Source organism: Megascapheus bottae, chromosome 1 (assembly GCF_031878675.1).
Source record: "Megascapheus bottae isolate mThoBot1 chromosome 1, mThoBot2.hap1, whole genome shotgun sequence".
Classification (NCBI taxonomy): domain Eukaryota; kingdom Metazoa; phylum Chordata; class Mammalia; order Rodentia; family Geomyidae; genus Megascapheus; species Megascapheus bottae.
This window is the reverse complement of record NC_143509.1, coordinates 26,934,799-26,962,411: the sequence shown is the minus strand read 5'-3', so window position 1 is coordinate 26,962,411 and position 27,613 is coordinate 26,934,799. Positions and strand designations below refer to the sequence as shown.

General features: G+C 54.6%; 2 protein-coding genes across 2 annotated transcripts; one reads left to right on the top strand and one right to left on the bottom strand.

Moving 5' to 3' along the window:
* Positions 1-996: 996 nt before the first annotated feature.
* R3hdm4 (R3H domain containing 4) lies at positions 997-12,159 on the bottom strand. Its single transcript, XM_090339724.1, has 8 exons — positions 12,050-12,159; positions 6,196-6,350; positions 5,724-5,842; positions 5,223-5,340; positions 4,681-4,766; positions 4,106-4,191; positions 3,968-4,023; positions 997-2,029 (listed from the first exon to the last, which is right to left on the bottom strand). Exons 1-8 carry the CDS (start codon positions 12,115-12,117, stop codon positions 1,929-1,931), a joined length of 789 nt encoding a protein of 262 aa, XP_090195850.1. The 5' UTR covers positions 12,118-12,159; the 3' UTR covers positions 997-1,928.
* Positions 12,160-16,201: 4,042 nt separating this feature from the next.
* On the top strand, positions 16,202-20,029 carry Kiss1r (KISS1 receptor). The gene is made up of 5 exons (XM_090328510.1): positions 16,202-16,547; positions 16,873-16,997; positions 17,907-18,042; positions 18,247-18,479; positions 18,922-20,029. The coding sequence occupies exons 1-5, from the start codon at positions 16,304-16,306 to the stop codon at positions 19,342-19,344; spliced, it is 1,161 nt and encodes a 386-aa protein (XP_090184636.1). The 5' UTR covers positions 16,202-16,303; the 3' UTR covers positions 19,345-20,029.
* The last annotated feature ends 7,584 nt before the right edge of the window (positions 20,030-27,613 follow it).

Sequence of the window (27,613 nt, the reverse complement as noted above, 5' to 3'; positions counted from 1 at the left end):
TCAGCCCTGTTATCATAGCTACACGAGAGTCACAGATCTAAAGACTGAAGTTCAAAATTATGCTGAATAGTGGAGCTGGGGTTCAAGTGGTAGAGTGCTAGTCCTTAGAACAATCAAGGACAGTGCCCAGGCCCTGAGTTCAAGTCCCAGGACTGGAAAAGTAATAATTAATAATAATGATGATGGTGTCGGTGTCTGAAGCTGCGGCTGTTAAGAGCATCTGCCAGATCCTGAAAAGGGTTTGATATTTGTAAAAAAAAAAAATCCTGGTCCTGGGGCTAGCCTATTGCTTTATTTTATGGGAATGGAACTCAGGGCCTTACCCACTTGAAGGGCAGGAATTCTACCACTTGAATCACACCTTGGACCTGTTTGCTCTTAGTTTGATTTTCACGTAGTCTCAGGCTTTTGTCTGGGATAGCCTAAACCTTAGACCACAATCCACTGGATGATCTCATAATGTGAACTGAGCCAGAGGTCAACAGATAGTGTTATGACTTGGGTTGCCCCATGCCCCCCTCACCAAGACTAAATAAAGGCCTAACCTCATACCTCAGTGTGGCCTTATTAGAAGAGAGGGTCTCTAGAGAAACTACAAGTGAATATGACATGACTAGGGTGCAGGTGCCAGAGGCCTAGTTGTCTATTTCAGTAGGGGGGGCATCTGGATCCAGGAGGGTGGAGGATGGAGGCAGAGGCTGATGTGGCCACAAGGCCAGGGATGCAGAACACCTCTGGTGGAGGCAGGGTGGAGCTCCCTAGAGCCTGGGAGGGACAGAGACCTGGATGGCTCTGGACAGTCCTGTTCCAGGATGACCACATGGGAGATCCCAAAGATACATGCTGCCATTTGATCTTTATGGGGGACTGCCCAGATAGTAGAGCCTTAAAGCTTATCACATCTGGACAAGCACCTGCTTTAGCCAGGATGTGGCCATCACTGAAAAGCTGGGCCCCCCATGCCCAGTGTTCCTAGCCAATAGCAAGACAAGCCAATTGCCAGAGCACCAGGAATTTATTGAAACACGTCCCATCCCCCAAGCACACCAAGCAAGCCTGTTCTCTGTACAGGACCCCCACTCCTGGCAGGGCAATCAGAACCAGGCTAAGGGCACAAGGGATGGGGTAACCAGAGGTCAGAGGCTTCTGGCTGGAAGTCCTGGATCCCCAGTATAAAGGGAGGGGAAAGGGGGTGGGGTGCAGGCAGAGAACAGGCTGGGGGAGGGGGAGCACAAGACACACAAAACTAAAAGCATAAAACCAGCCCTTGAGATGAAAGCTTGTCTGTGTGGAAGACCCACACATGTGCGTGCACACAAACACACACACACACACATACACACATGCACAGGACAAAATGCTCTTGGGACAGGGGAGCTGGGTTCCAAGGGACACACTCTTGGATCAGAGGTAAAAATTTGTGAGGGGGTGGAATCAAGCAAAGGCTGTCATGAAGCCCCAGACTTTACCAGCCAGGGCAAATTTTGGGGTTGTGGCAGGGCTTTTTTTTTTTTTTTTTTAATGTTTTTTTCTCTTCAAAAAGGAAATTTAAAAATCTACAACAAATCATGCTGTATATATTAAAAGGGATAAAACCCCTAGACTTTTCCCTCCTCACCTGAGCTTCAACCTGGACCTTCCCTCCCCTCCCTCCCTCCCTCCCTCCCCCAAAATGCTAAACAATGAATAAAAGAAACATGCCCAGGCCACCCCACCCAGATACAAGACCCGGGATGGGAAGCTATGTACATGGGCAGTCTAGGCAGACCCAGCTGCCAGCGCTGATCTATGGAGCGGGGCAGGGAAGGGGAAAAGGGAAAGACAGGTTTCCAAGGACAAATTTTTAAAAAATATCCCAAGACATGAGTAGATGGTGCGGGAGATCTTGGGATCCGGCGTGGTAGCAGGCCAGGTGCCAGGGTCTGGCATCAGTGCTGCTCCAGGTAGGCGGACAAGAGCAGCCCGGGGGGCAGGAAGTCCAGGTGTCGGTTACTGACCTTCATCTGTCGCCGACCCTCCAGGTCAGCACCTGTGGTCAGCACATGTAAGTCAGAATTAGAAGAGAAAGGGGCTGGGAGTTTGGCCTAGTGGTAGAATGCTTGCGTAGCATCCACAAAGACCAGGGTTCGATTCCCGGGTGCCACATACATAGAAAAAGCCAGAAGTGTTGCTGTGGCTCAAGTGGTAGAGCTCTAGCCTTAAGAAAGTTCAAGGACAGTGCTCAGGCCCTGAGTTCAAGCCCCAGGACTGGCCAAAGAAAGAAAGGTTCCGAGGCTAATGGTTCACACCTCTAATTCTAGCTATTTAGGAGGCTGAGATCTGAAGAACAAAGATCAAAGCCAGTCAGAGCAGGAAAGGATGGTCTCTTTCTTTCCTTTTCTTTCTTATTGTCCTTGGCTTGAACCCAGGGCCCAGGTACTGACCCTGAGCTCAAGGCCAGCATTCTACCACTTTGAGTCACAGCTCCACTTTCTGGCTTTTCTGGTGGTTAATTCAAGAAATAAAGAACCCCACAGACTTCTGCCCTTTGAACCATGATCCTCACATCTCAGCCTGCATGAGCTACCAGTGCCTGGCTGGTCCAAAAGATTCTTTTTTTTTTTTTTTTCCTGCCAGTCCTGGGCTTGAGCTCAGGGCCTGAGCACTGTCCTTGGATTTTCTCAAGGCTAGAGCTCTACCACTTGAGCCTCAGCACCACTTCCGGCGTTTTTCTAGATGTGGCACGGAGGAATCGAACCCGGGTCTTCATGCATGCTAGGCAAGCACTTTAACCACTAGGCCAAACTCCCGGCCCCTCCAAAAGATTCTTATCTCCAATAAACCACCACAAACTTGAAGTATAGCTCAAGTGGTAGAGCACCTGTCTTGAGGAGAAAAAGATCAAGGACAGTGTCCATGCTCTGAGTTCAAACCTCAGTATGGGCGGGCACGCGCACACACACACACACACACACACACACACACACGAAATGAAAAGATCTCAGCATAGAGACAGGCTACAGATCCTTGCTTTGCTGTGAGCTGGGACTCTGGGTCTGACTGAGCACAACCCCCAGGTTTCAGGTTAGATTAATAATACTAATACCCTCTTGCCCTCAATTGGCAGCCCATTTCCTTCTCTGCTGTCACCTGTCCCTCTACAGACAGGGACACTGAAATGTGTTCTGAGGCCCAACAGACATAGGAGCCTGACCATGTGTCCTGGGCCTTCTGACCTCCCAGCCCTGGGTCTCCTCTCCCAGCCTAGATCAAGTCCCCAGGTCAGCCTTGCCCATCCCACCTCAAGGCCCTTGTTTTGGTTTGTTTCCTCAGTCTGGAAACTTCTTCCCCTCCTCCCCAGCTTCCTAGCCCCCACCCCACCCTTCTCGTCCAGGCCACAGCTTGACCCCTGTAGAGAAGCTCCCACCCTGCCAAGCTCTTCTTTTCTCAGTGTTTGGGGAACAAAGACAGGCATAGGGGTTATATCTTCCATACAAAGAACAGGGGAGGGAACCATGCTGGGTTGCATGGCAACTGTCTCCTTGGTAACTCCAGGCAGGAGGCAGAGACAGGTGTGGGAAGCAAGGACCAGCTGGGGCACCTGGTGCTGGCAAGGACATGAGGAACTCGTTAGAGGAGTGTCCTGAGAGCACCCCACATTACAATAGTGGGGGTACAGGCTACCAGGGGTCCTGGGGATAGAGTCTGTTAAACTTCCGGAGACTGAGGACGATTATCTCTTGTCTAATTTGGGAGCTTTTCAAACCTGGGCTTTGTCTCTGTACTGTGTCTCCCCGACACAGCCCTGGAGCTATGGGTTGACGGGTGTCTGTCTACTTGTCCGGCTATGTCCTTTGAGGCCACCCAGCATGGGGCCAGCATGGAGAGATTATGATGAATTACAGGCTCCCATTGTTACCCCTTCCTCAGACCCTATGGGACCCTGGCCTCTGCTTCCTGGGTTGGAGGGGGCCAGCTGGGCACTTACTGGCTGAGATGAGGTCCATGTACTGGCAAACGGCATGGAGCAGGAGCCTCTCAAAGCTGGGAAGAAACAAGATATGAATAGCCAAGCCAGGCGGGCATAGCCAGGAAGATCGTCCTGCCCCTCCCCGCACCCCACTACCTGTTGTCCAGCATAGCTGTGTAGACAGCCTGGGGGGACACTGAGAAGAACCTCAACAGCCTCTCCTCCCAGCTCTCCAGTGTTTCCTGGGGAAAAGAGAGATCGGTGGGTGAAGCCGCGGGAGGTTTCCACTATCAGGCCTAGCTTCCCTAATGCCTGAGGCCCTAGGTTCAGCTCTTACCACTGACACACCACAAATGACTACTCAACATCCTTCAGCCTTCACCTTCTGCCTATACACCTCACAATGCCCGCTGTCCTTGTTGGGTCCTTCCTATACAAAAAGGGGAATCTCTGCCAGACATGGTGGCTCACACCTGTAATCCCAGTTACTCAGGAGGCTGAGATTTGGCAGGTCCAAAGCCAGTCCAGGCTTTAGTTTAAAGTCCCTGAGACTCCTATCTCCAATGAATCATCAGAAAACTGGAAATGGTGCCATGGCTCAAGGGTTAGAACGGTAGCCTTAAGCTGAAGAGCCCAGGGACAGCACCCAGGCCCGGAGTTCAAGTCCCACATACGACAAATGAAAGGAAGGAAGGAAGACCAGGCCCACTCACATAAGGCCTGGCACTTACCATGGGGATGCGACTCCGCTTCAGCACGGATCGCAGCCGGCGGCTGATGCGCTGGAAGCACTTGTGGGGTGTGTAGACTGGGTCTTCTGTGAACCCAGAGTAAGGCTCACAGGTGAGGCTATGTCCCGCCCACCACCAGTCACAGGCCCCACCCACATGCCACGCCTCCACCCCCACATTCTTCTCACATCAGGCTCCGCCTCCCCAATAATTTGGCCCCTCCCACAATGTCCTCTGCACATCGCCCACACCCAGGCCTGGCTCCACACCCCAGCTCCACCTATCCTTCTTTGCCCTCCAGGCTCCGCCCATCCAATAGTTTGGCCACTCCCACACCACAGCCCCGCCCACCACGTCCACACCATCCCGCAGCCCATGCCTCTGGCCCCGCCCACACCAGGCCCCGCCCACCACGTCCACACATCCCCGCAGCCCATGCCTCTGGCCCCGCCCACATCAGGCCCCGCCCACCACGTCCACACATCCCGCAGCCCATGCCTCTGGCCCCGCCCACACCCGCAGCCCCGCCCCCGTGCCCTCACCTCTCCTCTCCCCGCGGCCTGCGCCCCTCTTCCTGGGCTTGCTGGGGCTGTCATTCTCCAGGTAGCGGAGCACACGCTCCTGCTCCTCCCCGGAGCGATTCATGAAGTCATTCCAGACCTGGAAGGTGACAGGCAAGGTCACTGAAGTCCTGAGCAGAGGACCCTGAGTCTCAGGACCTCGTGTTTCCCCCACTTACAAATGGACGTGGGGGGGCCGAGTAGTTGGAAATCCTCCTGTGGACATGTATGCCCACTAGCTCCCCCCAAAAACACTTGGGGGCATCGAGCCCGGGTCGGGTGTGAGCTGGGCAAGCAAGGTCAGTACGCATGCAGGTGCCTTGGCCGGTCTGGTGTGAGAGTGGATGGATGGATGGGGGGCTGGGGGCTTCCAGGAGGTTCTGGCCAGGTCTAGGCAGGGATGGAGACCGAGGGCTTTTGTCTAGACACAAGTGGGAAGGGCTCCAGATAAGGGAGGGGGCCATGAGGGGCCCCGGGCCTCACCTCCACGTAGGTGGCATTGGTGCAGGCCTCTGCAAAGATGCCCGGGGCTGCAGGGAGTGTCAGGTCTTCCAGACCTGTCGGACCCCCATCAGCTTCCATCAAGGTCAAGAGGTACTGGGCTGGAAGGAAACAGATATCATTGGCCTAGGAACCATGTTCAGGATCCCTATGACCATTCTTACTTCCTGTCTTCCTAGCGTCTTCACCTCCACTCTCCTGTTGTTTTTCCCATCCAGCCTCCAGGCCCTATCAATCCTACCTTGTTGAACTCCTATACATCCTTCAAAAGCCTCTTCCCCCAAATACCCTCTGGCCCAGTCCTGGCCCAGTAAGTCTAAGGGTTGTCAGTGTCTGGGTATTTCCTGCTCCCTGGCCTTGAGCTCAGCAGCCAGCTTATCTTTAGGCAACAGTAACACAACAAGTTTTCCTGGGGGGGGGGGAAGCACCACCCTCCCCCATATCCCTGGCTTACTGTTCTCCAAGCGCTGCAGGCTCTTCCTCCCCTTGGCTTTGGGTACCAGGTCTGAGTTCCGCACAGCCTGGTTGATGAAATGCTGCTTGCGCCTGGAGGCTGAAAGTCTCTTCACTTGGGGGCTGGCTAGGGGGGGCAGGCAGCCCTGAAGGGGCCTGTGGGGAGGGCGGGAGGACCTTCAGAATCAAGGTCAGCTTGATGGGGGCCCCCCACTGCCTCTGCTTAGCTTCCCCAGAACTGTGAGAACACCGCACACCCAAGAGGCAGGTACAGATTGGGAAATGGAGGCTGGGAAAAGGGAAGATGGCCAAAGACAGCAGACTGGTGGCCAGAATAGGAGGCCCCTGGGCTCCAGAACCGGATGCCCAGCCTCTGTGGGGAGAACCAATCCATGTGGCTGTATCACAGTCCCGGGGTCCACCTGCCAGGGGCTCAGATCCCCTCCGCAGAGACCCCGGGAGCGGGGAGAGCCCTTCCATTAGAACACGTGCAGTAATCGTGGGGATAAATTAGAAGGCACTGCCAGCCACCCCCCCACACACACACCTATGGACCAAGGGGACAAACATGGCAGAGCAGGTGTCATGGGAGGGGCAGGGGGGAAGAGGCAGCTTTTGGATGGAAGCTTACTTTCTTTTTGTGCTGGGGCTTAAATTCAAGACCCCAGGCTTTTGTGCTCAAGGCTAGCAGCACTCTACCACTTGAGCCACAGCTCCACTTTGGGCTTTTTGGATGGCTAATTGGAGATAAGAGTCTCATGGATTTTCCTGCCCAAGCTGGCTTGGAACTGTGATCCTCAGATCTCAGTCTCCTGAGTAGCTGGGATTACAGGCATGAGACACACACACACACACACACACACACACACACACACACACACACACAATGAAAACTTGCTGATGAGAAGAATTACCAAGGTTTGCTTGGTTGGCCCTGACAACCCTCAAGCCACAGACTATGGGCTCAGAGCCCCCCTCCCTCCCCTGCCCACTTCATGGGGCTGATGGTGGATTCTGGGGTCCAAGGTGCCCGACTTTTATCCCCACATTCTGACCTCATCCTCTCCTCCATTCTTCCTGCCAGTCTGATGTCACCCCAGGGCTTTTGTACAACAGTGCCACCATACCTGGCACATAGTGGAGTTAAAAAAACAGGAGAGCAGAGTGCTTGCCTAGCATGCATGAAGACCTGGGTTTAATTCCTTGGTACCATATACATAGAAAAAGCTGGCAGTGGTGCTGTGGCTCAAGTGGTAGAGCTCCAGCCTTGAGAAAGTCCAAGGACAGTGCTCAGGCCCTGAGCTCAAGCCCAGGACTGGCAAAAAAAAAAAAAAAATAATAATAATAATTGCAGTGCTAGGACAGTGGCTCACTCGTGTAATCCTAACTAGTCTGGAGGCTGAGTCATGAGGATGGAGGTTCAGTGGCAGCCCCAGTATAAAGTCCTTGAGACTCCATCTCAAGCAATAAAAAGGCTGGGTTTGGGGAGGGCTCCCCCAGTAACCATGACTACGTGGGAAACATAAACAGGAGAATCAAGGTTCAAGCCAGCTCCAACACCATCAAAAACACATCTCAGCAAATAACCACAGGAGAAAGGTCCGGGGGTGTGGCTCAAGGGGCGATAACACCTGCCTAGCATGCACAAGGCCCTGAGTTCAAATCTCAAGGCACCCAAAAACCAATAGTCAGCAGACGGGGCTGGGAGTTTGGCCTAGTGGTAGAGTGCTTGCCTAGCATGCACAAAGCCCTGGGTTGGATTTCTTGGTACCACACACACAGAAAAAACCAGAAGTGGCGCTGTGGTTCAAGTGGTCAAGCTCTAGCCTTGAGGAAAGCCCAAGGACAGTGCTTAGGCCCTGAGTTCAAGCCCCGGGACTGGCAAAAACAAAACAAAAACCAAGTCAGCAGAGGGGGACAGAGGAGTGGGGGGGGCAAGGAGGGCAGGGAGGGCCTTGAGAAAGTCCAAGGACAGTGCTCAGGCCCTGAGTTCAAGCCCAAGACTGGCAAAAAAAAAAAAAAAATGATCAGCAGAATAAAACATACCACCAAAACTTTCCCAGCCGGCTAGAAACTCGAAGACACAAATTATAGATGAGTACACGCATGCACACACACGCACGCACGCACGCACAGTGGCTCACGCCTGTCATCCTAGCTACTGAAGAGACTGAGATCTGAGGATCATGGTTCAAAGCCAGCCCGGGCACTAAAGTCCATGAGGCTCTTATCTCCAAGTAGAAATGGAGCTGTGGCCCAAAGTGGTAGAACACTCACCTTGAGCACAAATGCTCAGAGGCAGCACCCAGGCCCTTTGTTCAAACGCCAGGATGGAGTCCCAGGCCGGAGTTTTACTTACGCCCCAATGTATGTGACAAGGGTAAAACATGAGGCTGGGAGCCTGGAAAGAACCCTGAAGAACCAAAATAGCCAAACACCCACTTGCTTCCCTCCAGCGACAGGGGGCTCACTCCCACGCTAACACCCACCGAACTTTTCCTCGCTTAGGGCTGGTGCAAGCACAGATCTGCAGACCGCACTCCCAGTCCCCACAGCTGGGGGACACAGCAGACGCAGCCCTCGGGGGGACAGCCAGGCATCCGCTGAGCGCCGGGGGCCCGCCCCTCCACCCTCCACCCCTGCAGCTGAGCTGGGCTGATAGTGCAGGCCGCATCACATCCGCCGGGGCTGTGGTATCACCCCAACTTCACAGAGGAGGCTCTCCAGGAGGGATCCTGTGTCTTCTTCCTTCAGTCTGCCCACCAGGGTTGTCCAGACTCCAAGGTCCAAGCCCGGCACCATCTGTGCCCATGAACGTTCTTCCCTGGCCTGGCACTGGACGTCTGGGACCCATGCCTCAATTCAGAACACATGGGCAGGGGACAAGGTGGGGGCCGCAAGCACCCCAGAGCTAAGAGCACAAATCCCCCTATCAAATCTAACATGCTGGATTCAACCTTCAGATTCCAGCCAAAGAAACATCTGACTTCTAGAATCAAGAATCACCAATTCTCTCTGCAGACAGGAAATGGGGTATCAAGGGGAGAACACAAAAGAGGGGGAGACCAATCTGTGCCATGTGGCTGAAACTGGCTGGGGGATAGCTCCAGGTCAGCTCTACCCCAGGGCCTTTGCACATGCTGCCCTGATACTGTTCCTGGCTCACTGTGGTTCATGTTGCAAATGCTACCTCCCAGGAATCAAGGTCACACCTCCCAGCTAGTCCAATCAGCCTTCTTCAGGCTTAATCAGTTGGCACCTGAGCCAGCTGGCCTTCCTGATCCTTGTTTACTCCTTGCCCTTGCTGGCTTGTTTCCTAAACCCTGGAGAAAGAACCCAGTGGCAGGTATCTGGGTCCAGTTGGTGACCCTTTGAGAATCCCTAGGTGACAAAGTACAGCGATGTGTGTGTTTAGGGAGGAGGGTTTGATGGATTTGTTGAGTGAATAGCAAACTCCTGTTTACACAGTCACTCAGAATTTGTACATCACCCACTCCAGCCAATAAGTCCACTATTACAAAGCAGTGAAACAGGGCCACAGGACTCTGAAGATTTTGGACCCTCCAGGCCTCAGAAAATACCTAAACAGTCCACGCATGCCTGTAATCCCAGCTCCTCAGGAGGTAAAGATCTGAGGATCAAGTCTGAAGCCAACCTGGGCAAGAAAGTCTGTGAGACTCTTATCACCAAGTACAAATGAAAAAGCCAAAGTGGAGCAGTGGATCAAGTGGTAGAGTGCCAGCCTTAAGTGGAAAAAGCACAGGGACAGCAGCTACGCTCTGAGTTCAAACACAGAGGTCGACACATATACCAAAGTACCTACACCGTGGAAGTGAGATATCCAGGGAGGGGGGGCAGGATAACAGGGAGAAAGGTACCCACAATGCCCCTTGTCAGCCAGGCACGGTGGCTGAGGACCAAGGTTCAAAACCAGCCCGGGAAGGAAATTCCATGAGACTCTTGTCTCCAGTGAACCACCAGAAAAGCAGAAATGGTGCTGTGGCTCAAAGTGGTAGATCGCTAGCTCTGAGCAAAAAAAAAAAAAGAGCCCAAGGACAACAGCCAGGCCCTGAGTTCAAGCTCCACAACTGTCAAAAATAAAAATAAAACATTTTCTTGGCAGATTTGGCTGGGGATCTGGGACCAGCCACACCCCTGGCAAAGCCCCACTTTCTCCCCCACCCAACAGAACCCACTTCCCTAAGTGCAAGAGCTGGAGGTGACTCAGCAGGTGGCAGGGTGGCAGGTAAACACCCAGGAGAGGGCCACAAGGAAGTAGTTCTAGTGGGTGTAACCTGAACCTCCTCAACAGTTACAGCTTTGGGACTTCCGGTTGGGGAGGGGTAGGGGGGCAACAGTTGTCACCCACTGGGGAGGGTGAAAGGCCCCAGAGCATCCTGAGCCAGGCCTGGTAGAGCACACCTGGAATCCCAGTACACAGGAGGTAAGGTAAATGCAGTAGGGTCTCAAGTTCAAGGCTAGCTGGGGCCTTATAAAGAGAGATGTCAAAACACCACAAAATAAATTAAAAAAAGAAAAGAAAAAGAAAAAGCAAAAGCAGGCATCTTCTGGCTTGACTCACACCTGGCCTGAAAAGGCACCTAAGTTTCTGGTAAAGACCTGATGGTTAGATGTACCAGCAAGACAATGGTAATAATAAAAAAAAAAAACCCACAGCAGCCACAGAAAAATGGAGTACTAAAACCATTTCAAAGTAACCCCAAAAGGACAGGGCGTGTGAGGGAACCATGAGAAAGCAGCAACTGAATTTAAAAACCCTCCACTTGGGGCCGGGGCTCTGGCCTATAATCCCAGCTACTCAGAAGGCCGCGGTCCGAGAATCCAGGTTCAAAGCCAGCCACAGGCCAAGAGTCTGTGAGACTCTGATCTCCAAGGAACCATCAGAAAACCAGAAGTAGAAGGGTTGCTGGAATGGTAGAGCGACAAAGCTCCAGGGGCTCCAGGGGTGGAGCCCAGGCCCTGGGTTCAAGTCTGACTCCCTGTACTCACAGAGGTTGGTGGCCCCTGCCTGTAATCCTGGCTACTCGGGAGGCTGAGATGGGAGGCTAGGAGGTGAAAGCCAGCCAGGACAGGGGACGTTTGAGACTCTGATCTCCAAGGAACCACCAGAAAAGCAGAAGTAGTGCTGGGCTTAGGGCCAGCGCCCAGGCCCCAGAGTTCAAGCCTCACAACCAACCCACAACAAACAACCCCCCCCTCCGTCCCATGAACTCCAAACCCTGGAGAGCCAGGGACCGAAACCACTCAGAGAAGCAGTCTGGGTGCTTCCCATTTTACAGAGGGGGAAACTGAGGCAGGGAAGAGCAGCACCGCCCACCCACCCCATGCACAGCCCTCTTAGAGACAAGCCAGGCCCCCGGACACACAGGCTCCCCTCGGCCTGGGCTCTGAGACGCCCTCTCCCCACTTCAGCTGGGAATTTCCCGAGGGGAAACCCAGTCCCATCTGCCAGGAAGGCAGGGCAGGAGAGACCGGCAGGCGCGCGCCCTGGGCGCAGGGCACCCATCGCGGGCACCGGGACCCGCACCCCCAAAACCTACCTGGGGACCCCGGGCGGGGCCGGGGGGGGCGGACACCGGGCAGGAGGAGTCAAGTCAGCCCCGGTGAACCCCCGGATTCTAAGGGGTTCCGGGGAGGGGAAGCAGACGGAACGGAGAATGGAGGGGTGGAGGGGACCCCCCAACCCAAGGAGGAGAGGGAGGGCCGAGGGGAGGAGGCGGACCCCCTCCCCGGGCCTGGGATGGGGGGGAGATCGGGGATCCGAGGAAGGGGGGGAGGCCGAGCCCGCGCCCGCCCCGCTCCGCGCCCCCCGCGCCCCCCGCGCGCGCGCTCACAGCATCCGCGGGCCCCCCGCCGCCGCCGCCGCCTCCGGGCCGCCCTCCGGGTTCTCCAGGGCGACCATGGCGCGGGCAGCCGCGACGCCGCGCCCGGCTGGGCCTGCTGGGGCCCGGCAGGAAGTGACGGCCGGCCGGGGCGGGCGGGCCGGGGCGGGGCGCGGGGCGGGGCCGGCCGGGCGCGGAGCCCCCGGGGGCGGCGCGGACGCGGGGAACCCCCTCCCCGTCCCCGGGCCGGGCGATCCCGGCGGCCGGCCCCGCCCCGCGCCCCGCCCCGGCCCGCCCGCCCCGGGGGAGCCCCACCGCGCCTCTCGGCCCCGGGGGAACGGATCTGGGGGAACCCGGCTCGGGGACCGTGTGGCCCCCAGGCTGGGGCGTGGGGATGAGGCGAGGGCCGGGGGCGCCGGGAGCCCAGGTGAGCACGGGCCTGCGGGTGCTGGGGACCAAGGAGCCAGGAAACAGAAGAAAAGAGAACATCAAAGACATCCCTCGCCAAAATAAATAAATACAAATGAGGCAAAAGAAATCAGTGGTGATGCAAATCTGAAGGAGAGTCCTGGGGAGAGGGGGTTTGTGTGGTGCCCAGTGTCCAGTGCTCTCCTCCTCCTCCTTTTGCCAAGGGGGGTTGGAACTGAAGGCTTTGCGCCCGGCCGACACTGCTCCTCTTCTCTAGCTGTTGGCCTTTGTGCTGCTTAATTGGAGATTGAGTCTCCACCCATGAAGCTTGGGTCACCAGCACATGGCTCCAGTATCTTCCTCCCCCCCAGCCCCTGAGCCTCTTTGTGCTCAAGCCTAGAACTCTACTACACTTTCAGCTTTTATTTATCTTTTTTTTGCCAGTCCTGGGCTTGAGCTCAGGGGCTGAGCACTGTCCTTGGTTTTATTTGTTTGTTTTGTTTTTCTCAAGGCTAGAACCCTACCACTTGAGCTACAGCACCACTTTCTATGTATGTGGTACCAAGGAATCGAACCCCAGTCTTGGTGCATTCTAGGCAAGCACTCTACCACAGAGGCCAAACTCCCAGCCCTACAATTTCAGCTTTATCTGATTTGTTTATCAGAGAAAAGAGTCTCCTGGACTTTGCTGCGTGGGCTGGCTTTGAACTGCCATCCTCAGATCTGAGCCTCCTGAGTAGCTAGGATTACAGGCGTGAGCCACCTTCACCTCAGCCAGTGTCTTAACACCCTCCTGAGCCCCCAAACTCCCTGCTCCTTGGGCCTTTAGCCTCTCCACAAGTTGCTTATTACAGCTAGTGCATTCCAAGGTTCAGCCAGCTGCAAATGTATTCCCAGAATTCCCACAAACAGGCCCATCCCCACCCACTGTCACCACTGGCCCCTCCTTCTAAGCTGGCCTGTCATGTTAGCTACTCAGCAGGCTGAGACCTAAGGATCACTTGAAGGTAGCCTGAGGCGGAAAGTCCCATGAGATACTTACCTCCAATTAAGCACACACACACACACACACACACACACACACACACACACACACACACACGCCCCACAGAAGTAGAGGTATAGCTCAAGTGATAGAACACCAACCTTCATTCAGCACAAAAGCTCAGGAACCTGAACCACTAAAGAAAGAAATAAAACTTTACCCTCCTACGGGATTTTCTAGGCGATGGTCAAGAATAACTGAGCAGGGGCCTTCCTCGGTGGCTCACGCCTTTAATCCTAACTACTCAGAGGAGGCTGAGATCCGAGGATCTCGGTTCAAGCTAGCCTGGGCACTAAAGAACAGGAGTCTCATCACCAATTAACCATTAGAAAACCGGAAGCGGTGCTGGGGCTCCAGGGGTAGAGCGATAGCCTTGAGCTGAAGAGCTCAGGGACAGCACCCAGGCTCGGAGTTCAAGCCCCAAGACGAAAAGAAAAAGAGTAATTGAGCAGGGGGACTGGAGTTTGGCCTAGTGGTAGAGTGCTTACCTCGAATACACAAAGACCTGGGTTCAATTACTCGATACCACGTACATTGAAAAAGCTGGCAGTGGTACTGTGGCCCAAGTGGTAGAGCTCTAGCCTTCAGAAAGCCCAAAGACAGTGCTCAGGCCCTGAGTTCAAGCCCCAGGACTAGCAAAAACAAATAATAAAAATAACTGAGCAGGGTATGGTGTCACACCTGCAATCCCCCAACTATTCAATGTCAGCTGAAGTTGGGATTAATTCAGCTCAGAATGCAACACCAGCCTGGTGTGATAATGAGACTTTGTTTTGAGGAGGTGGAGAAAAAAAAGTTTTGTGGTTTTTTTTTTTTCCTTTTTTTTCTTTTTCTTTCTTTCTTTTTTTTTTTTTTTTGGACAGTCTTAGAGCTTCAACTCAGGATCTGAGCATAAGTAAATATTTAGAGTACCAGGAGAATAAATAAAGAGCCAAGCCAGCATCCATGGCTCTTGCCTGTAATCCCGGATACTCAGAAGGCTGAGATCTGGCGATTGTGGTTCAAAGCCAGCCCAGGCACTAAAAATCTATGGGACTCTCTCTCTTTTTTTTTTTTTTTTTTTTGCCAGTCCTGGGTCTTGAATTCAGGGCCTGAACACTGTCCTTGGGCTTTTTCCTCAAAGCTAGCGCCTTGAGCCAAGTGGCTCAAGTGGTAGAGTGCCAGCCTTGATCACAAGAGCTCATAGACAGTGCCCAAGCCTTGAGTTCAAGCAACCCCCAAGACTGGCACAGGCACGGGCACACACACACACACACACACACACACACACACACACACACACAATGAACATAGGCTCAGGCCTGTAATCCTAGCTAGTCAAGAGCCAGCCTGTTCAAAACCAGCCCAGACAGGGAAGTCGGTAACATACTTTTCTCCAATTAATCACCAAAAAGCTGGAAAGCAGAGGTGTGGTTTAAGTGGTGTAGCATTAGCCTTGAGGAAAAAAGCTTAAGGGTCAGGGCCCAGGCTGGGTGTTCAGGACTGGCACACACACAGATAAAAAGGGTGAAGAGGAAACACTTTCTAATGTGTGTGTGTGTGTGTGTGTGTGTGTGTGTGTGTGTGTGTGTGTGCTAACACTGGATCTTGAACTCAGAACGTCAGATCTTGTCTTTTTCACCCAAGGCTAGTTCTCTACCACTTGACCGTACCACATTAGGCTTTTGGGTAATTACTTGGACATAAGAATCTCCTAGGCTTTCCTGTGGCTGGTTTTAAACCAAGATGCTCAGATCTCGGCTTTCTGAGCAGCTGGGATTACAGGTACCAGCACCCAGTGCTCTCCGTGCAGTATTGCAAGGATGAGCCTGGAGCCCTGCACATGGTATCAAAGCACTGTCACCCACGGGTCCCCACCACTTTAAAGCTGCCTCTGAGTCTCTGTGGCAGCCTCAGGATGGACAAGAACAGTATCCCCATGTGCTTTTCGGGGTGAAGATGTAAGATGCCTGTGTTTGAGGCGCAGAGATGGAGGGACAATCAGGGCACGCTCTGGATACTATGTGGAAAACGAACAATACAATTCATGGGAGGGGGGAAACTGGGAGGGAGAGAGAGCGAGAGGGAGGGAGAAGGGGTGACATTATCCACAAAGAAATGTGCTCTTTACCTGTGTTGTGTAACTGTGACCCCTCTGTGCATCACCTTTATGATAACAATTAAAAAGAAAGAAAGACGCCTCCCTTTTTGAGTCGCCTTGCTCCTGGTTCCAGCTGCCAGCATCAGAAGCTCCCCCATGTGGCCCCAGCAGGTGTGGGCCCCTGGCTGGCAGTTAGGGGGTGAAGGGGTGAGGGAGGTGAGCACACCCCCTCCAGGGAAAGTGGGCGCTCTTTCAGTGAGAGACCGCCTCTCACCGGTCTGGAAACTTCCACAGCTCTCCCCCTGATTTTCCTCTGAAGATGGCTCCTGGGTGTGGGAAGGGGTCCCTGGAGCTCTGCGGGTGGCTTGCGGCCAGCCCTTGGGGCAGTGGGCGGCCCCCACGTACCTCTCCCCACCCTCGTCTGCGGGTCCTGCCCTCTCTCCCTCCCTCCAGCCCCTGCACGCGGGCGGGCTGGGTGGAGGCGGGAGCGCACAGTGGTGGTGGGGGGGCGCGCGCGGGCAGGCGGGCGCGGGGAGGGCGCGAAGGCGGGGACAAGGGGAGAGCGCCGGGTATAAACGCGAGGCCGATGCGGCTGAGACACCCTCCTATCCCACCGCCTCCGGAGCTTCCCGAGACCTCCAGACCCCTTCCCCAGCTCCGACTCCCCGAGGCAGGCCCGGGACGCAATCCCGGCGGGCAGCCAGGAGGAGGAGGAGGAGAAGGGTGCCAGGCCATGCGTGTGGCGGCTTCGTCGGGGCCCAATGTGTCCTGGTGGGCATCGGCTAACGTTTCCAGCTGTCCCGGATGCGTCGCCAACGCCTCCGATGGCCTGGGCCCCGGGCCGCAGCTTCTGGATGCCTGGCTGGTCCCGCTGTTCTTCGCGGCGCTCATGGCGCTCGGCCTGGTGGGGAACTCGCTGGTCATCTACGTCATCTGCCGCCACAAGCAGATGCGCACGGTGACCAACTTCTACATCGGTGAGTGGCCCGGCGGCGTGTGGCCCCCGCGGCCCCCCGACAGCAGACAAGTCCAGACCCGGTCTCCGGACCCTGCCAGGCGCCCCAAGTCTCCATCCCTTTTTTTTTATTTCTGGAGGGGGGGCGGCTGAGCTCAGAGCTCAGCCTCCCGAGTGGCTAGGAGGAGGGGCGTGAGCCAAGGCGCCCGCGTCTCGCCCCTTCCACCCGGCGGCCCTCCGAGCTTCCACGGAGGAGAGGAGTCCGGCCCAGAGTGGGGGACCAGGGGTGGTCAGGGAGGGCGGCTGGGACAACCCCACACGCCTCGCCCGTGCCTTCCCCACTGCAGCCAACCTGGCGGTCACGGATGTGACCTTCCTGCTGTGCTGCGTGCCCTTCACGGCCCTGCTCTACCCGCTGCCCGCCTGGGTGCTGGGCGACTTCATGTGCAAATTCGTGAACTACATCCAGCAGGTGCGCAGCCCGGACCGCGGGGCGGGGCGGCCAGCAGGGGGCGGGGCTGCCCTGGAGGGCGTGGCCTGCCGAATGGGCGTGGCCTGGCGGACCCCGGAGTCCGCTCTGGGTGGGCGTGGCCCGGGTGGGGCCTGGTTGGAGAGCGGCGTGGGTGGGGCCTTGGGTGGGCGTGGTCTGGGTGGGCGGGGCTGCATCTCTAGCCCGAGCTTTGCGGGCTCTTCCCCTTCTTCCTTTCTTAATGCGGACCCTGGGGCTTGACCTCAGGGTCTTGACCCTGTCCCTGAAAACCCGTTTGCTCAAGGCTGCGCCCTACCACTTAAGCCCCAGCGCCATTTCCAGCTTTTGGGTAGTTAATTGGAGAGGAGTCTCACAGCCTTTCCTGTCCCGCCTGGCTTTGAACTGCGATCGTCAGATCTCAGCCTCCTGAGTAGCTAGAATGACAGACATAAGCCACGGGTTCCGGCTCCAAGGCGAGCCTCTTGCACGGCTGGGCTGGCGGGAAGTGGCTCCTGGACGCCTAGGGAACGGTGGGGTGGGTGGAGGCCTGGAGATGGCTCTGCTGCTCCCAGTCTCAAAATTGGGGTGTCAGGGGCCGGGAGTGTGGCCTAGTGGTAGAGTGCTTGCCTATCATGCGCGAGTCCCTGGGGAGAGAGATCAAGAACAGTGCCCAGGCCCTGAGCTCAAGCCCCAGGACTGGCAAAAAAAATAAAAATAAAATGGGGTGTCAGGCGACCCCACTCCTATAGCTCCCCAACTCCTCCCTCCACCCTCTTCTGTTTCTCCCTCTCCCGTCCCCCAACTGATGGCCAACTGAATACCCCTCGCTGCAAAACACATCCGAGTGTGTGCCTGAATGGTTGGTGGGATATGTGGGGGGACCGGCAGGGCACTCACTCCCCTCTTTCCCAGGTCTCAGTGCAGGCCACGTGCGCTACCCTAACAGCCATGAGCTTGGATCGCTGGTACGTGACGGTGTTTCCGCTGCGCGCCCTGCACCGCCGCACTCCGCGCCTGGCACTGGCAGTCAGCCTTGGCATCTGGGTGGGTGAGTAGCGGTGCGCCCTCTGGAGGGGCGGGGTGGGGGCACACTAGGTCCCCGGACCACCAGGGGTGCCCAGGAGGCAGCATTGACATATGGCACGAGTGCAGGCCACGCGGAGCTTCTTGGGAAGATGGTGGGGGCGGGGGCAGTGGCTTTCCCGTGCCTCCGGCTCCTGGAACCCGGGTCTTCCTCCGGCCTGTGGCGCAGGCTCCGCAGCCGTGTCTGCCCCCGTGCTCGCCCTGCACCGCCTTTCCACCGGCCCGCGCACCTACTGCAGCGAGGCATTCCCCAGCCGCGCCCTGGAGCGCGCCTTCGCGCTCTACAACCTGCTGGCGCTCTACCTGCTGCCCCTTCTGGCCACCTGCGCCTGCTACGGCGCCATGCTGCGCCACCTGAGCCGCGCCGCCGTGCGCCCCGCACCCTCGGATGGAGCCCTGCAGGTGTGTGTGTGTGTGTGTGTGTGTGTGTGTGTGTGTGCGTGTGTGTGTGTAGCTTCGGGGGTGAGGAGGGGGGGTTCTGTAGGAATCCTGGGGATACGTCCAGTTGAAGCTTTTCTAGTGGGGGTATCAGTGGTTCATGCTTGTCAGGAGGCTCCAATCTGAAGATCTTAGTTCAAAGCCAGCCAGACTTAGGAAAGTCCATGAGACTCTTAGATTAAAAACACACACACACACAAAGTCAGAAGTGGAGCTGTGGCTCAACGATAGAGCACCAGCCTTGAGTAAAACAACAACAAAAACGGTAAGGGCTATCTGGCACCCAGATCCCCCAAGTTCAAAGCCCCAGGACTGGTGCAAAAAAAGGTAAAAATAAGAGTGGAGCCGGAGGGGAGGAGCGGGGAGTCAGCCCTTTCTTCTCACCCCGCCTCCCTTCCGCGTGCAGGGACAGCTGCAGGCTGAGCGCGCGGAGGCCGTGCGCGCCAAGGTCTCCAGGCTGGTGGCGGCCGTGGTCCTGCTCTTCGCCGCCTGCTGGGGCCCCATCCAGCTCTTCCTGGTGCTGCAGGCCCTGGGCCCGGCTGGGTCGTGGCACCCCCGCAGCTACGCGGCCTACGCGCTCAAGATCTGGGCACACTGCATGTCCTACAGCAACTCGGCGCTGAACCCGCTGCTCTATGCCTTCCTGGGCTCCCATTTCCGACAGGCCTTCCGCCGCGTGTGCCCCTGCGCCCCTCCACGCCAGCGCCGGCCCCGCGCGCCCGCACAGCCCCCCGACCCCGCCGGAGAGCTGCGCGGCCTGGCCCCGCATCCGGCCCCGGCCAGGGTGCCCAGGCTGTGTGTCCTGGGGGAACACTCCGCCCCTCTCTGAGCTGACCCCCTCCAGCGGTGGGGCTACAACTATTCTGTGTGTGTGTGTGTGTATGTGTGTGTGTGTGTGTATATGTGGGGGGTGGGGGGTTGAACTCCAGGCCTTGTGCGCTGGGTGTGTTTTGTTTTGTTTTGTTTCTGCTCAAGGCTGGCACTCTACCACTTGAGCCACAGCTTTACTTCGTGCTGGCTAATTGGAGAGAGGCATCTGGGATGGGCTTTGAACTGGGAACCTCAGATCTCAAGCCTCCTGAGTGGTGAGGGGAGGCCCCCTTCCCGCTCTCATTTATGTTTTTTTTATTGTCGCACATCATCAGTGAAAAATGTTTTGGCTTTCTTTTGCTTTCGATGCGGTACCGATTGTGTCTCTAATCCTCTCGAATTGAAGATGTGCTAACCAACCCCTGTCCTCTCGGGATCTTTCCAGAAAGGGTCAGCCATTTGAGGACACTGTCGTGTTAATGTAAGATTGTGGATCCAGGGCTTGCTGGGGATAAAGCTCAGTGGTAAAGGACCCCTGAGCAGGACACACACCACACACACACACACACACACACACACACACACACACACACGTGCACAGGAGTAAGATCTATTTGCACAGAGATTAAAATGTGAAAACAAGAAAAAAAAATGGCAGGCTGGACCCATGCCTCCGTGGAAGAATGCCTGCCCAGCTAGCATGTATAGGTCCTGGGTTCCAATTCCAGGGTAGAAGATAACAGACCTCTGGATCACGGAGAGAGGCACTGGTTGATCAGTGCTTTGGGTCCCATCTGGAGCACCACCCTGCAGTTGTGACTCGTATGGTTTTGTCACCTCCCAGGATTCTGTGTGTGACTTGGGCAGCACTTGACCTCCTGATGGGTATCTTGAGTGCTTTCTCCAGGCAAAGTACACTTAAATTCTTTGGTAGAATCTTCCAGAAGGGAACAGAAATTGGTGCAAGAGGGGGTTTTTGTTGTTGTTTTCTTTCAGTTATGGGGCTTGAACTCTAGGCCTAGGCGTTGTCCTTGAGCTCTTCAGCTCAAGGCTACCTCCCTCCCCCTGGAACCACAGCACCACTTCCAGTTTTCTAGTGATCTACTGGAGATAAGAGTCTCTCCGACTCCAATGCCTGGGCTGGCTTTGAACCGAGATCCTTATATCTCAGCCTCTGGGGTAGCTAGGATTACAGGCGTCCCACCATGCCCTGCTCTAATATATATATATATATATATTAAAGACCAGGTTGCCCTGTGGAGCTCAGGGTGGTCCAGAACTCACCATTTCCTGAATGCTGGGATTCAAGGGGAGCAGGTGCCAGTTCAGTGGCTTTGAGTATAATGTGAGATACAGGCAACAAAGCCCCCAGTGGATTTTAGAACACGTCATCATCTCCAGAGCAGACCTGTCCCTAGGAGAGCCCCGTCTTCCACATCCCATCACCCACTTCCTGTCTGGGTTCATCTGTTCTGTATGTTTCCTTTCCTATCAGTGGAGTCACACTGTGGAGTCTGTGTGGTTCTGTCAATGAGCTCTAGGCCTCCAGAGCCCACAAGTCTCACTGGTGGGCGGAGCCCACTGGATGGGCAGAGATGATTGGGTGGGGCTGGGTGGGCGGGGCCGGGTGGTTTCTTATGCCTGCATTTGGGATCAGCCATGACTCAAAGCAGCTGCTATAACAAAAGTTAGACTACAGAGGCTGGGGATCTGGCTTAGTGGTAAAGTGTTTGCTTAGCATGCATGAAGCCCTACGTTCCATTCCTCAGTACCACATACACAGAAAAAGGCAGAAATGGTGATGTGGCTCAAGTGGTAGAGTGCTAGCCTTGAGCAAAAGAAGCTCAGAGGCAGTGCCCAGGCCCTGAGTTCAAGCTACTACTGCAGCTGGCTTTTGTCTCCCAATGCTCTCTCTCCCCACCAGCCCTCCAGAGCCCCCAGAGGACACTTCCTCCTCCCAGCTTCCAGGACAGAGGGTCCTCAGGTTTTGAGACCTTTTTTTTTTTTTTTTTTTTTTTTTGCCAGTCCTGGGCTTGAGCTCAGGGCCTGAACACTGTCCTTGGACTTTCTCAAGGCTAGAGCTCTACCACTTGAGCCTCAGCACCACTTCCGGCTTTTTTCTATGTATGTGGTACCGAGGAATCGAACCCGGGTCTTTGTGCATGCTAGGCAAGCACTTTAACCACTAGGCCAAACTCCCGGCCCTTGAGACCTTTTATGTCAACCTCAGGCCACAAGTCTCTGCAGCTGCAGGACCCACTAAAGCCCCCCAGTGCTCTCAGGACAAAGCCTAACTCCAGGCCTGTCTTTCTACCTGACTGTCCCAGGCCTGCTTGGTCTGCTCTGTCTCCCACATAGCCGCTAGGATTCCCCAATACTTAATTCAGGATCCAGGGTTGCTTGGGGATGTCACAGTCTCATAGGGACTGGTTACAGTCCTTGTTCTTCCCAGGGAGCCTGAGGCTTGGGGTGGAAGAAGTGTGGAGTGGTGGGGGAGAGGAGGGGGAGCTGACCCTCCACCTCAACCCTGCAGACCCGCCTCTTAAATATTGCAGAGGTTGAAGCAGCTGTGAGCCCGAGACTGGAGCGCATAATCCTAAATACTCTGGAGAGTGAGATTCAGAGGATTAAAGCCAGTTTGGGCAAAAACGTCTGGGAATCTCCATCTTCGAATAACCAACAAGCTGGGTTGCCAGTGGCTCATGCCTATAATCCTACCTACTTTGGAAGCTGAGATCTGAGGATCCCTGTTTGAAGCCAACTTAGGCAGGAAAGTCCATGAAAACTCTTATCTGCAATTATCCAGCAAAAAGTCAGAAGTTGTAGTGAAAGAGTATTAGCCTTGAGTGAAAAAGTTAAGGGAGGGCCAGGAGCGTGGTTTAGTGGTAGAGTACTTGCCTAGCATGCACAAAGACCTGGGTTTGATTCCTCAGTACCACATACATTGAAAAAAAAAAGCTGGAAGTGGTGCTGTGGCTCAAGTCCAAGGACAGTGTTCAGGCTCTGAGTTTAAGGCCCAGGACTGGAAAAAAAAAATAAAAATAAAAAAAGCTAAGGGAGGGGCTGAGAATGTGGCTTGATGGTAAAGTGCTTGCCTCACATGCATGAAGCCCTGGGTTCCATTCCTCAGTAGCACATAGATAGAAATAGCTGGAAATGGCATTGTGGCTCAAGTGGTAGAGTGCTAGCCTTGAGCAAAAGCAGCTCAGGACAATGCCTAGGCCCTGCGTTCAAGCCCCAGTACCAGCGCGTGTGAACACACACACACACAATAGGCTGGTGGTGTGGCTCAGCAGAAGAGTACATACATAGCACATACCCGGGCCTGGAGCTCACATCCAGCTACAACAAATACAAAATAAATGGAAGCTGCCCCGGTGTGTGGTTCAGTTGGTAGTGCTCCGGCCAGTGAGCAAAAAAGCATCAGGTGTAGAGTCTGGATCTTGGATTAAGAAAAAAAGAAAATAACAAATTGAAATGTAAATATAAGTCATATTTTATATTATGCAAAACAATACATTCATTCAGGGCTGCCGGAATAGCTACAAAGTGGCAGGATCCTGAGTTCCCCTCCCCCTTCCCCAGCATTGCAACAACCATTAATGTAAGGGCCGGGACTGCTTGCTTGTCATGCACAAAGCCCTGGGTTCGAATCCTCGGTAGAGCTGGAAGTGGTGCTGTAGCTGGTGATAGAGAAAGCTCAAGGTCAGTGTCCAGGCCTCGGGCTCAAGCCCCAGGACTGGGGTGGCGGGGAGAGGAGCTGCCTGTTGTCCCCAAGTTTGGGATGAAAAACTTGTTTACAGGGGAGACGGCGCCACCTAGCGACCGACGTCCGCTCCCGTGGCCGAAGCCACGCCCCCCGACTTTAGCTCCGCCCCAAGTCCACGCCCACCCGATGCTCCCGGCCTGCAGTTCCGCGGGCGTCCGGCAGGTGGCGCGCGCACCCCGCGGAGTCTTTCTGTACAGACCCTTGCTGCACGAAGTAGGGTGGGGGGTGAGTGGCACCCCAACCTGGAAAGTCCATGAGGTTCTTCTTTCCAATTAACTACCAAAAAGCTGGAAGTGGAGCTGTGCTTCAAGTGGTAAGGAGACTGCCAATCTTGTTGGTTGTGGGCTTGAACTCAGGGCCTGGGTGCTGTCCCTGAGCTTTTTTTGCTCAAGGCTAGAACCATCTGGCTTCAAACTTTGATCCTCAGATCTCAGCCTCCTGAGTATCTAGGATTATAGGCTTGAGCCACTGATAACTGGGCTGTTTCCAGCTTTATTAGGAAGGGGGAGGGTCCTTCTTACTTGAAAAGGATTTTAAATAGCACCCCTGTGGGTCTTAGGACTTCTTATCTAATGTCAATAAAGTTACCCTGGGGATGGGTTTGGATTACCACTCTGTGTCCAGGACAGCATCTCTTTCAAGTTAAAAACAACAACAACAAAAGAACAGAATGGGGGGGCGTGGCTTAGTGGCAGAGGGCTAGCATGTGCCATATTATGTAGGTATAATTTGGAGACTTGTGCAGACAGGAGACGAAGGTGGTGAGGGAGGGAACATAGGACTCAGGAAGACATTCATTTCACCAGCTTGCTTAGGCAACCCTGCTCTCAGGACTGGGGATCCTGCTGTGAATGGAGTGAGGTAAGTCAATACAACTCTTGCAACACAAAAAGCCTCAGTGGAGATAGCAGAGGCCACCTAGGGGTGGCCTCTAACACTAAAAGAACATGGCAGGACCTCAGGAAGGGCAGCCCCAGTGTGTCTCAAGCCACGGAGGGAAGAGAAGGGCAGAAGTGGGAAGTCAGTGCAAAGGCCCTGAGGTGAGAAGGTTAAGGATGAATACATATATATATATATATATATATATATATATATATATATCAAGTTAGACATTTTGTTTTTTTGTTCGTTTTGACTGTTTTGTTGTTGTTTTGGTTGTGGGGCTTGAACTTAGGACCTGGGTGCTGTCTTTTGTTCAAAGCCTTACCACTTTGAGCCACAGGTCCTCTTGTGGGTTTGGGGTAGTTAACTGAAGATGAGTCACACAGGGACTTTTCTGCCTGGCTGGCTTTGAACTGTGATCCTCAGATCTCAATCTCCTATGTAGCCACCACCTTTTAAAACTTATTATGTGATGCATAGGTTACAGTTAAGTCAGGTTATGAGTTCCTTCCTTCTTGCCTGCCTTTCCTCCTTCCCTTTCTTTCTTTCTTTCTTTCTTTCTTTCATCTTTCTTTCTGGTGTGTGTGTGTGTGTGTGTGTGTGTGTGTGTGTGTGTGTGTGTACAGGTCCTGAACTCAGGGCTTGGGTGCTGTCCCTGAGCTTTTTTGCTCAAGGCAAGTGCTCTCCACTTTGAGCCCAGCCTCACCTCTGGTTTTGGGAAGTTGATTGGAGATAAGAATCTCACAGGGACTTTTCTGTCCCCTCCAACCCCTCTAAGGTTCAAACTGTGATGCTCAGATCTCAGCCTCCTGAGTGGCTAGGATTGTAGGTATGAGCCATTAGTACCCTCCTCTGTTTTTGCTGTTCTGTTGTTGTTTTTTAGTAGGTCATAGGCTTGGACTTGAACTCAGGGCCTGGGTGCTGTCCCTGAGCTTGTTCTTGCTCAAGGCTAGCATTTTACCATGTAAGCCGTAGCTCCATTTCTGTTTCAGGTGGTTTATTGAACCTAAGAGTCTCATAGACCTTTCTGCCCAGGCTGGCTTTGAACTGTGATCAGATATCAACCTCCTGATAGGATTACAGGATCAAAGGTGTGAACCCCCAGCACCCAGCATGAATATATTTCTTTTTGGACCATATCACATCTCCCCTCCCCCTTGTCCCCCCTTAAATGGAAGAGCTATGAAAATGGAGTCTGGGTGAATTTGTAAGAGAACATTCCCTCAAGTGCCTCCTATATGCTAATCAGGCAGTCTACCACTTGAGTCACATGTCTAGCCCCTTTTTGTGTGAGTTATTGTTGTGCCAGAATTAGGGCTTGAACTCAAGGCTTGAGTGCTGTCCCTTAGCCTTTTTGTTCAAGGCTGGAGCACTACCACTTGAGCAGAAACTCCACTTCCAGCCTTCCTGTGATTAATTGGAGATGAAAAGTCTCAGGAATTTTCCTGCCCAGGCTGGCTTTGAACCTCAATCCTCAGATCTCAACTTCCCTCAGCTAGGATTACAGGCACAAGCTGCTCCCCCTGTCCCCGCCACCCGCATATATGAGTTAAGTTTAGACAGAGTCTCGCTGTGTTCCTTAGGTGAATCTGGGCTTTGATTTTCCCACCTTATCGTTTTCTCCTTATCGTTGGCGATGACATGTGCCCCACCACGGTCGGTCACTGTTTGGGATGAGTTGGAGTCTCCCTCAAACCTTTTTGCTCAGGCTGGCCTGGAACCATGGCAATTTCCCAAATGAAGATTGGTAGCCATGAAGCCCTGGTGCTGTTCTGTTCTGGATTTGTCACTGGAGGAGATAACCCCAAATCCACGGGAGCCCAAGATTTATCCAGGAAATGGGCGGTGTGTGTAGCTCACAGCTTGAGAGACAGAAAGAAAGGTCGGGCTGACATTCACCCTGCAGCCCCACCCTTGAGGCAGCACAGGCTACTCAGAGCCAGCCAGTCTGTGTATAAATTCCCCCATCACTCCGTGGGTTAAAAATAGGAGCCCCTCACTGGAGGCAGCTGTGGCTAATGTAAGCCCCTCATGCTCCCATCGCTGAGGTCTCCGCACCACTCTGCCCTTTTTTTTTTTTTTCTTGGTGTGGTACTAGGGTTTGAACTCAGAGACGAGGTCCTGTCCTTTAGCTTTCTCCCTTACCACTCTAACCATGGGCACTTTAGCCATGACTTCACTTTTTTTTTTTTTTTTTGGCCAGTCCTGGGACTTGAACTCAGGGCCTGATCACTGTCTTTGGGCTTTCTTCAAGGCTAATGCTCCATCACTTGAGCCACAGCACCACTTCCGGCTTTTTTTCTATGTGAAACAGAGGAGTCAAACCCAGGTCTTCGTGCATGCTAGGCAAGCACTCTACCACTAGGCCAAACTCGCGCCTTTTTTTTTTTTTTTTTTTTTGTCAGTCATGGGGCTTGAACTTTGGGCCTGGGTGCTGTCTGAGCACTGAAGACAAGTGCTCTACCACTTGAGCCACAGTGCCACTTTCAGTTATGTGGTGGATTTTCCTGCCCACGTTAACTTTGAACCATGATCCTTAGATCTTAGCTAGGATTACAGGTCCCAGCCACCAGCGCTTGGATTTTTTTTTCTCTCTCTCTCTTTTTCTGTTTCACTGGAGATAAGAGTCTCATGGACTTTTCTGACCAGGCTAGTTTTGAATTGAAACCCAATTCCAGAGATGAGTCACCAGCACTGGATTGGTAATAGCCAGTTTTTTTTGTTGTTTGTTTTGTTCGTTGATCCTGGGGCTTGAACTCAGGGCTTGAGCATTGTCCCTGAGCTGCTTCTTGCTCAAGGGTAGTGGAGCCACACAACTGCATTTCCGGGGCTTTTTTATTTGTTGTTTGGAGATAAATCGTCTCTCAGACTTTCCTGTTGGGGTTGACTTTGAACTGCTATCCTCAGATCTCCGCTTCCTGAATAGCTAGAACGACACCGCTGTGAGCCTCTACCTCCGGGGCAGTGAAAAGCCCATTTCACGGAGGGAGAAACAGGGAGAGAGAGGCCTCTAAAAGCCTTAGAGACCTGAGTCCGGTAAGGCTGGCTGGGCCTGCAACCCCCATCCTCCTTACCTGAAGGTGTTTCTAAACTGCCCATCTTCCAGGGCCCCTGCCTGGGGATAGGGTGAAGCGGGGAGGGGGCTGGAGAAGCCGCCTGGGCCTCTGGAATCTGGGCTTCAGCGGGTGAGCAGGGCCGCACGACTGGGCCACACCCTTACCAGGGGAGCTGTCCAGAGGGATCCAGGGCCCTGGGGCCCGGGGTTGTTCTACGATCTCCCCAACTGCCTTGACTTGGGGATCAGGAGAGGGGGGGGTGGAAATGAGGTTCAGGGAGACGGATCACCCTGCTGGAAGCCTGGGATGGGCGCGGGGTGGGGGTGGGGGCCCGGCCGGCCCGGAGCGGCGGAAGGCCGAGGGTCCCGGGGGCGGCTCTGCCGGGCCCCCGGACGGAGGGCCGCGGAGATCCACGCGCGCGCGCGGGCCCCGGAGCGCCCAGGCCGCGCCCTCTCCCCACGGGCAGGGCCGGGCGCCCGAGCCGCCCCGCAGCTCCAAGCCCATTTCCCCGGACCGGAGCGCCGAGTCCCCGGGCGCCCGGTAACCCCTCCAGCAGGCTGGGCTCCAGGCCCGGGGGCCGA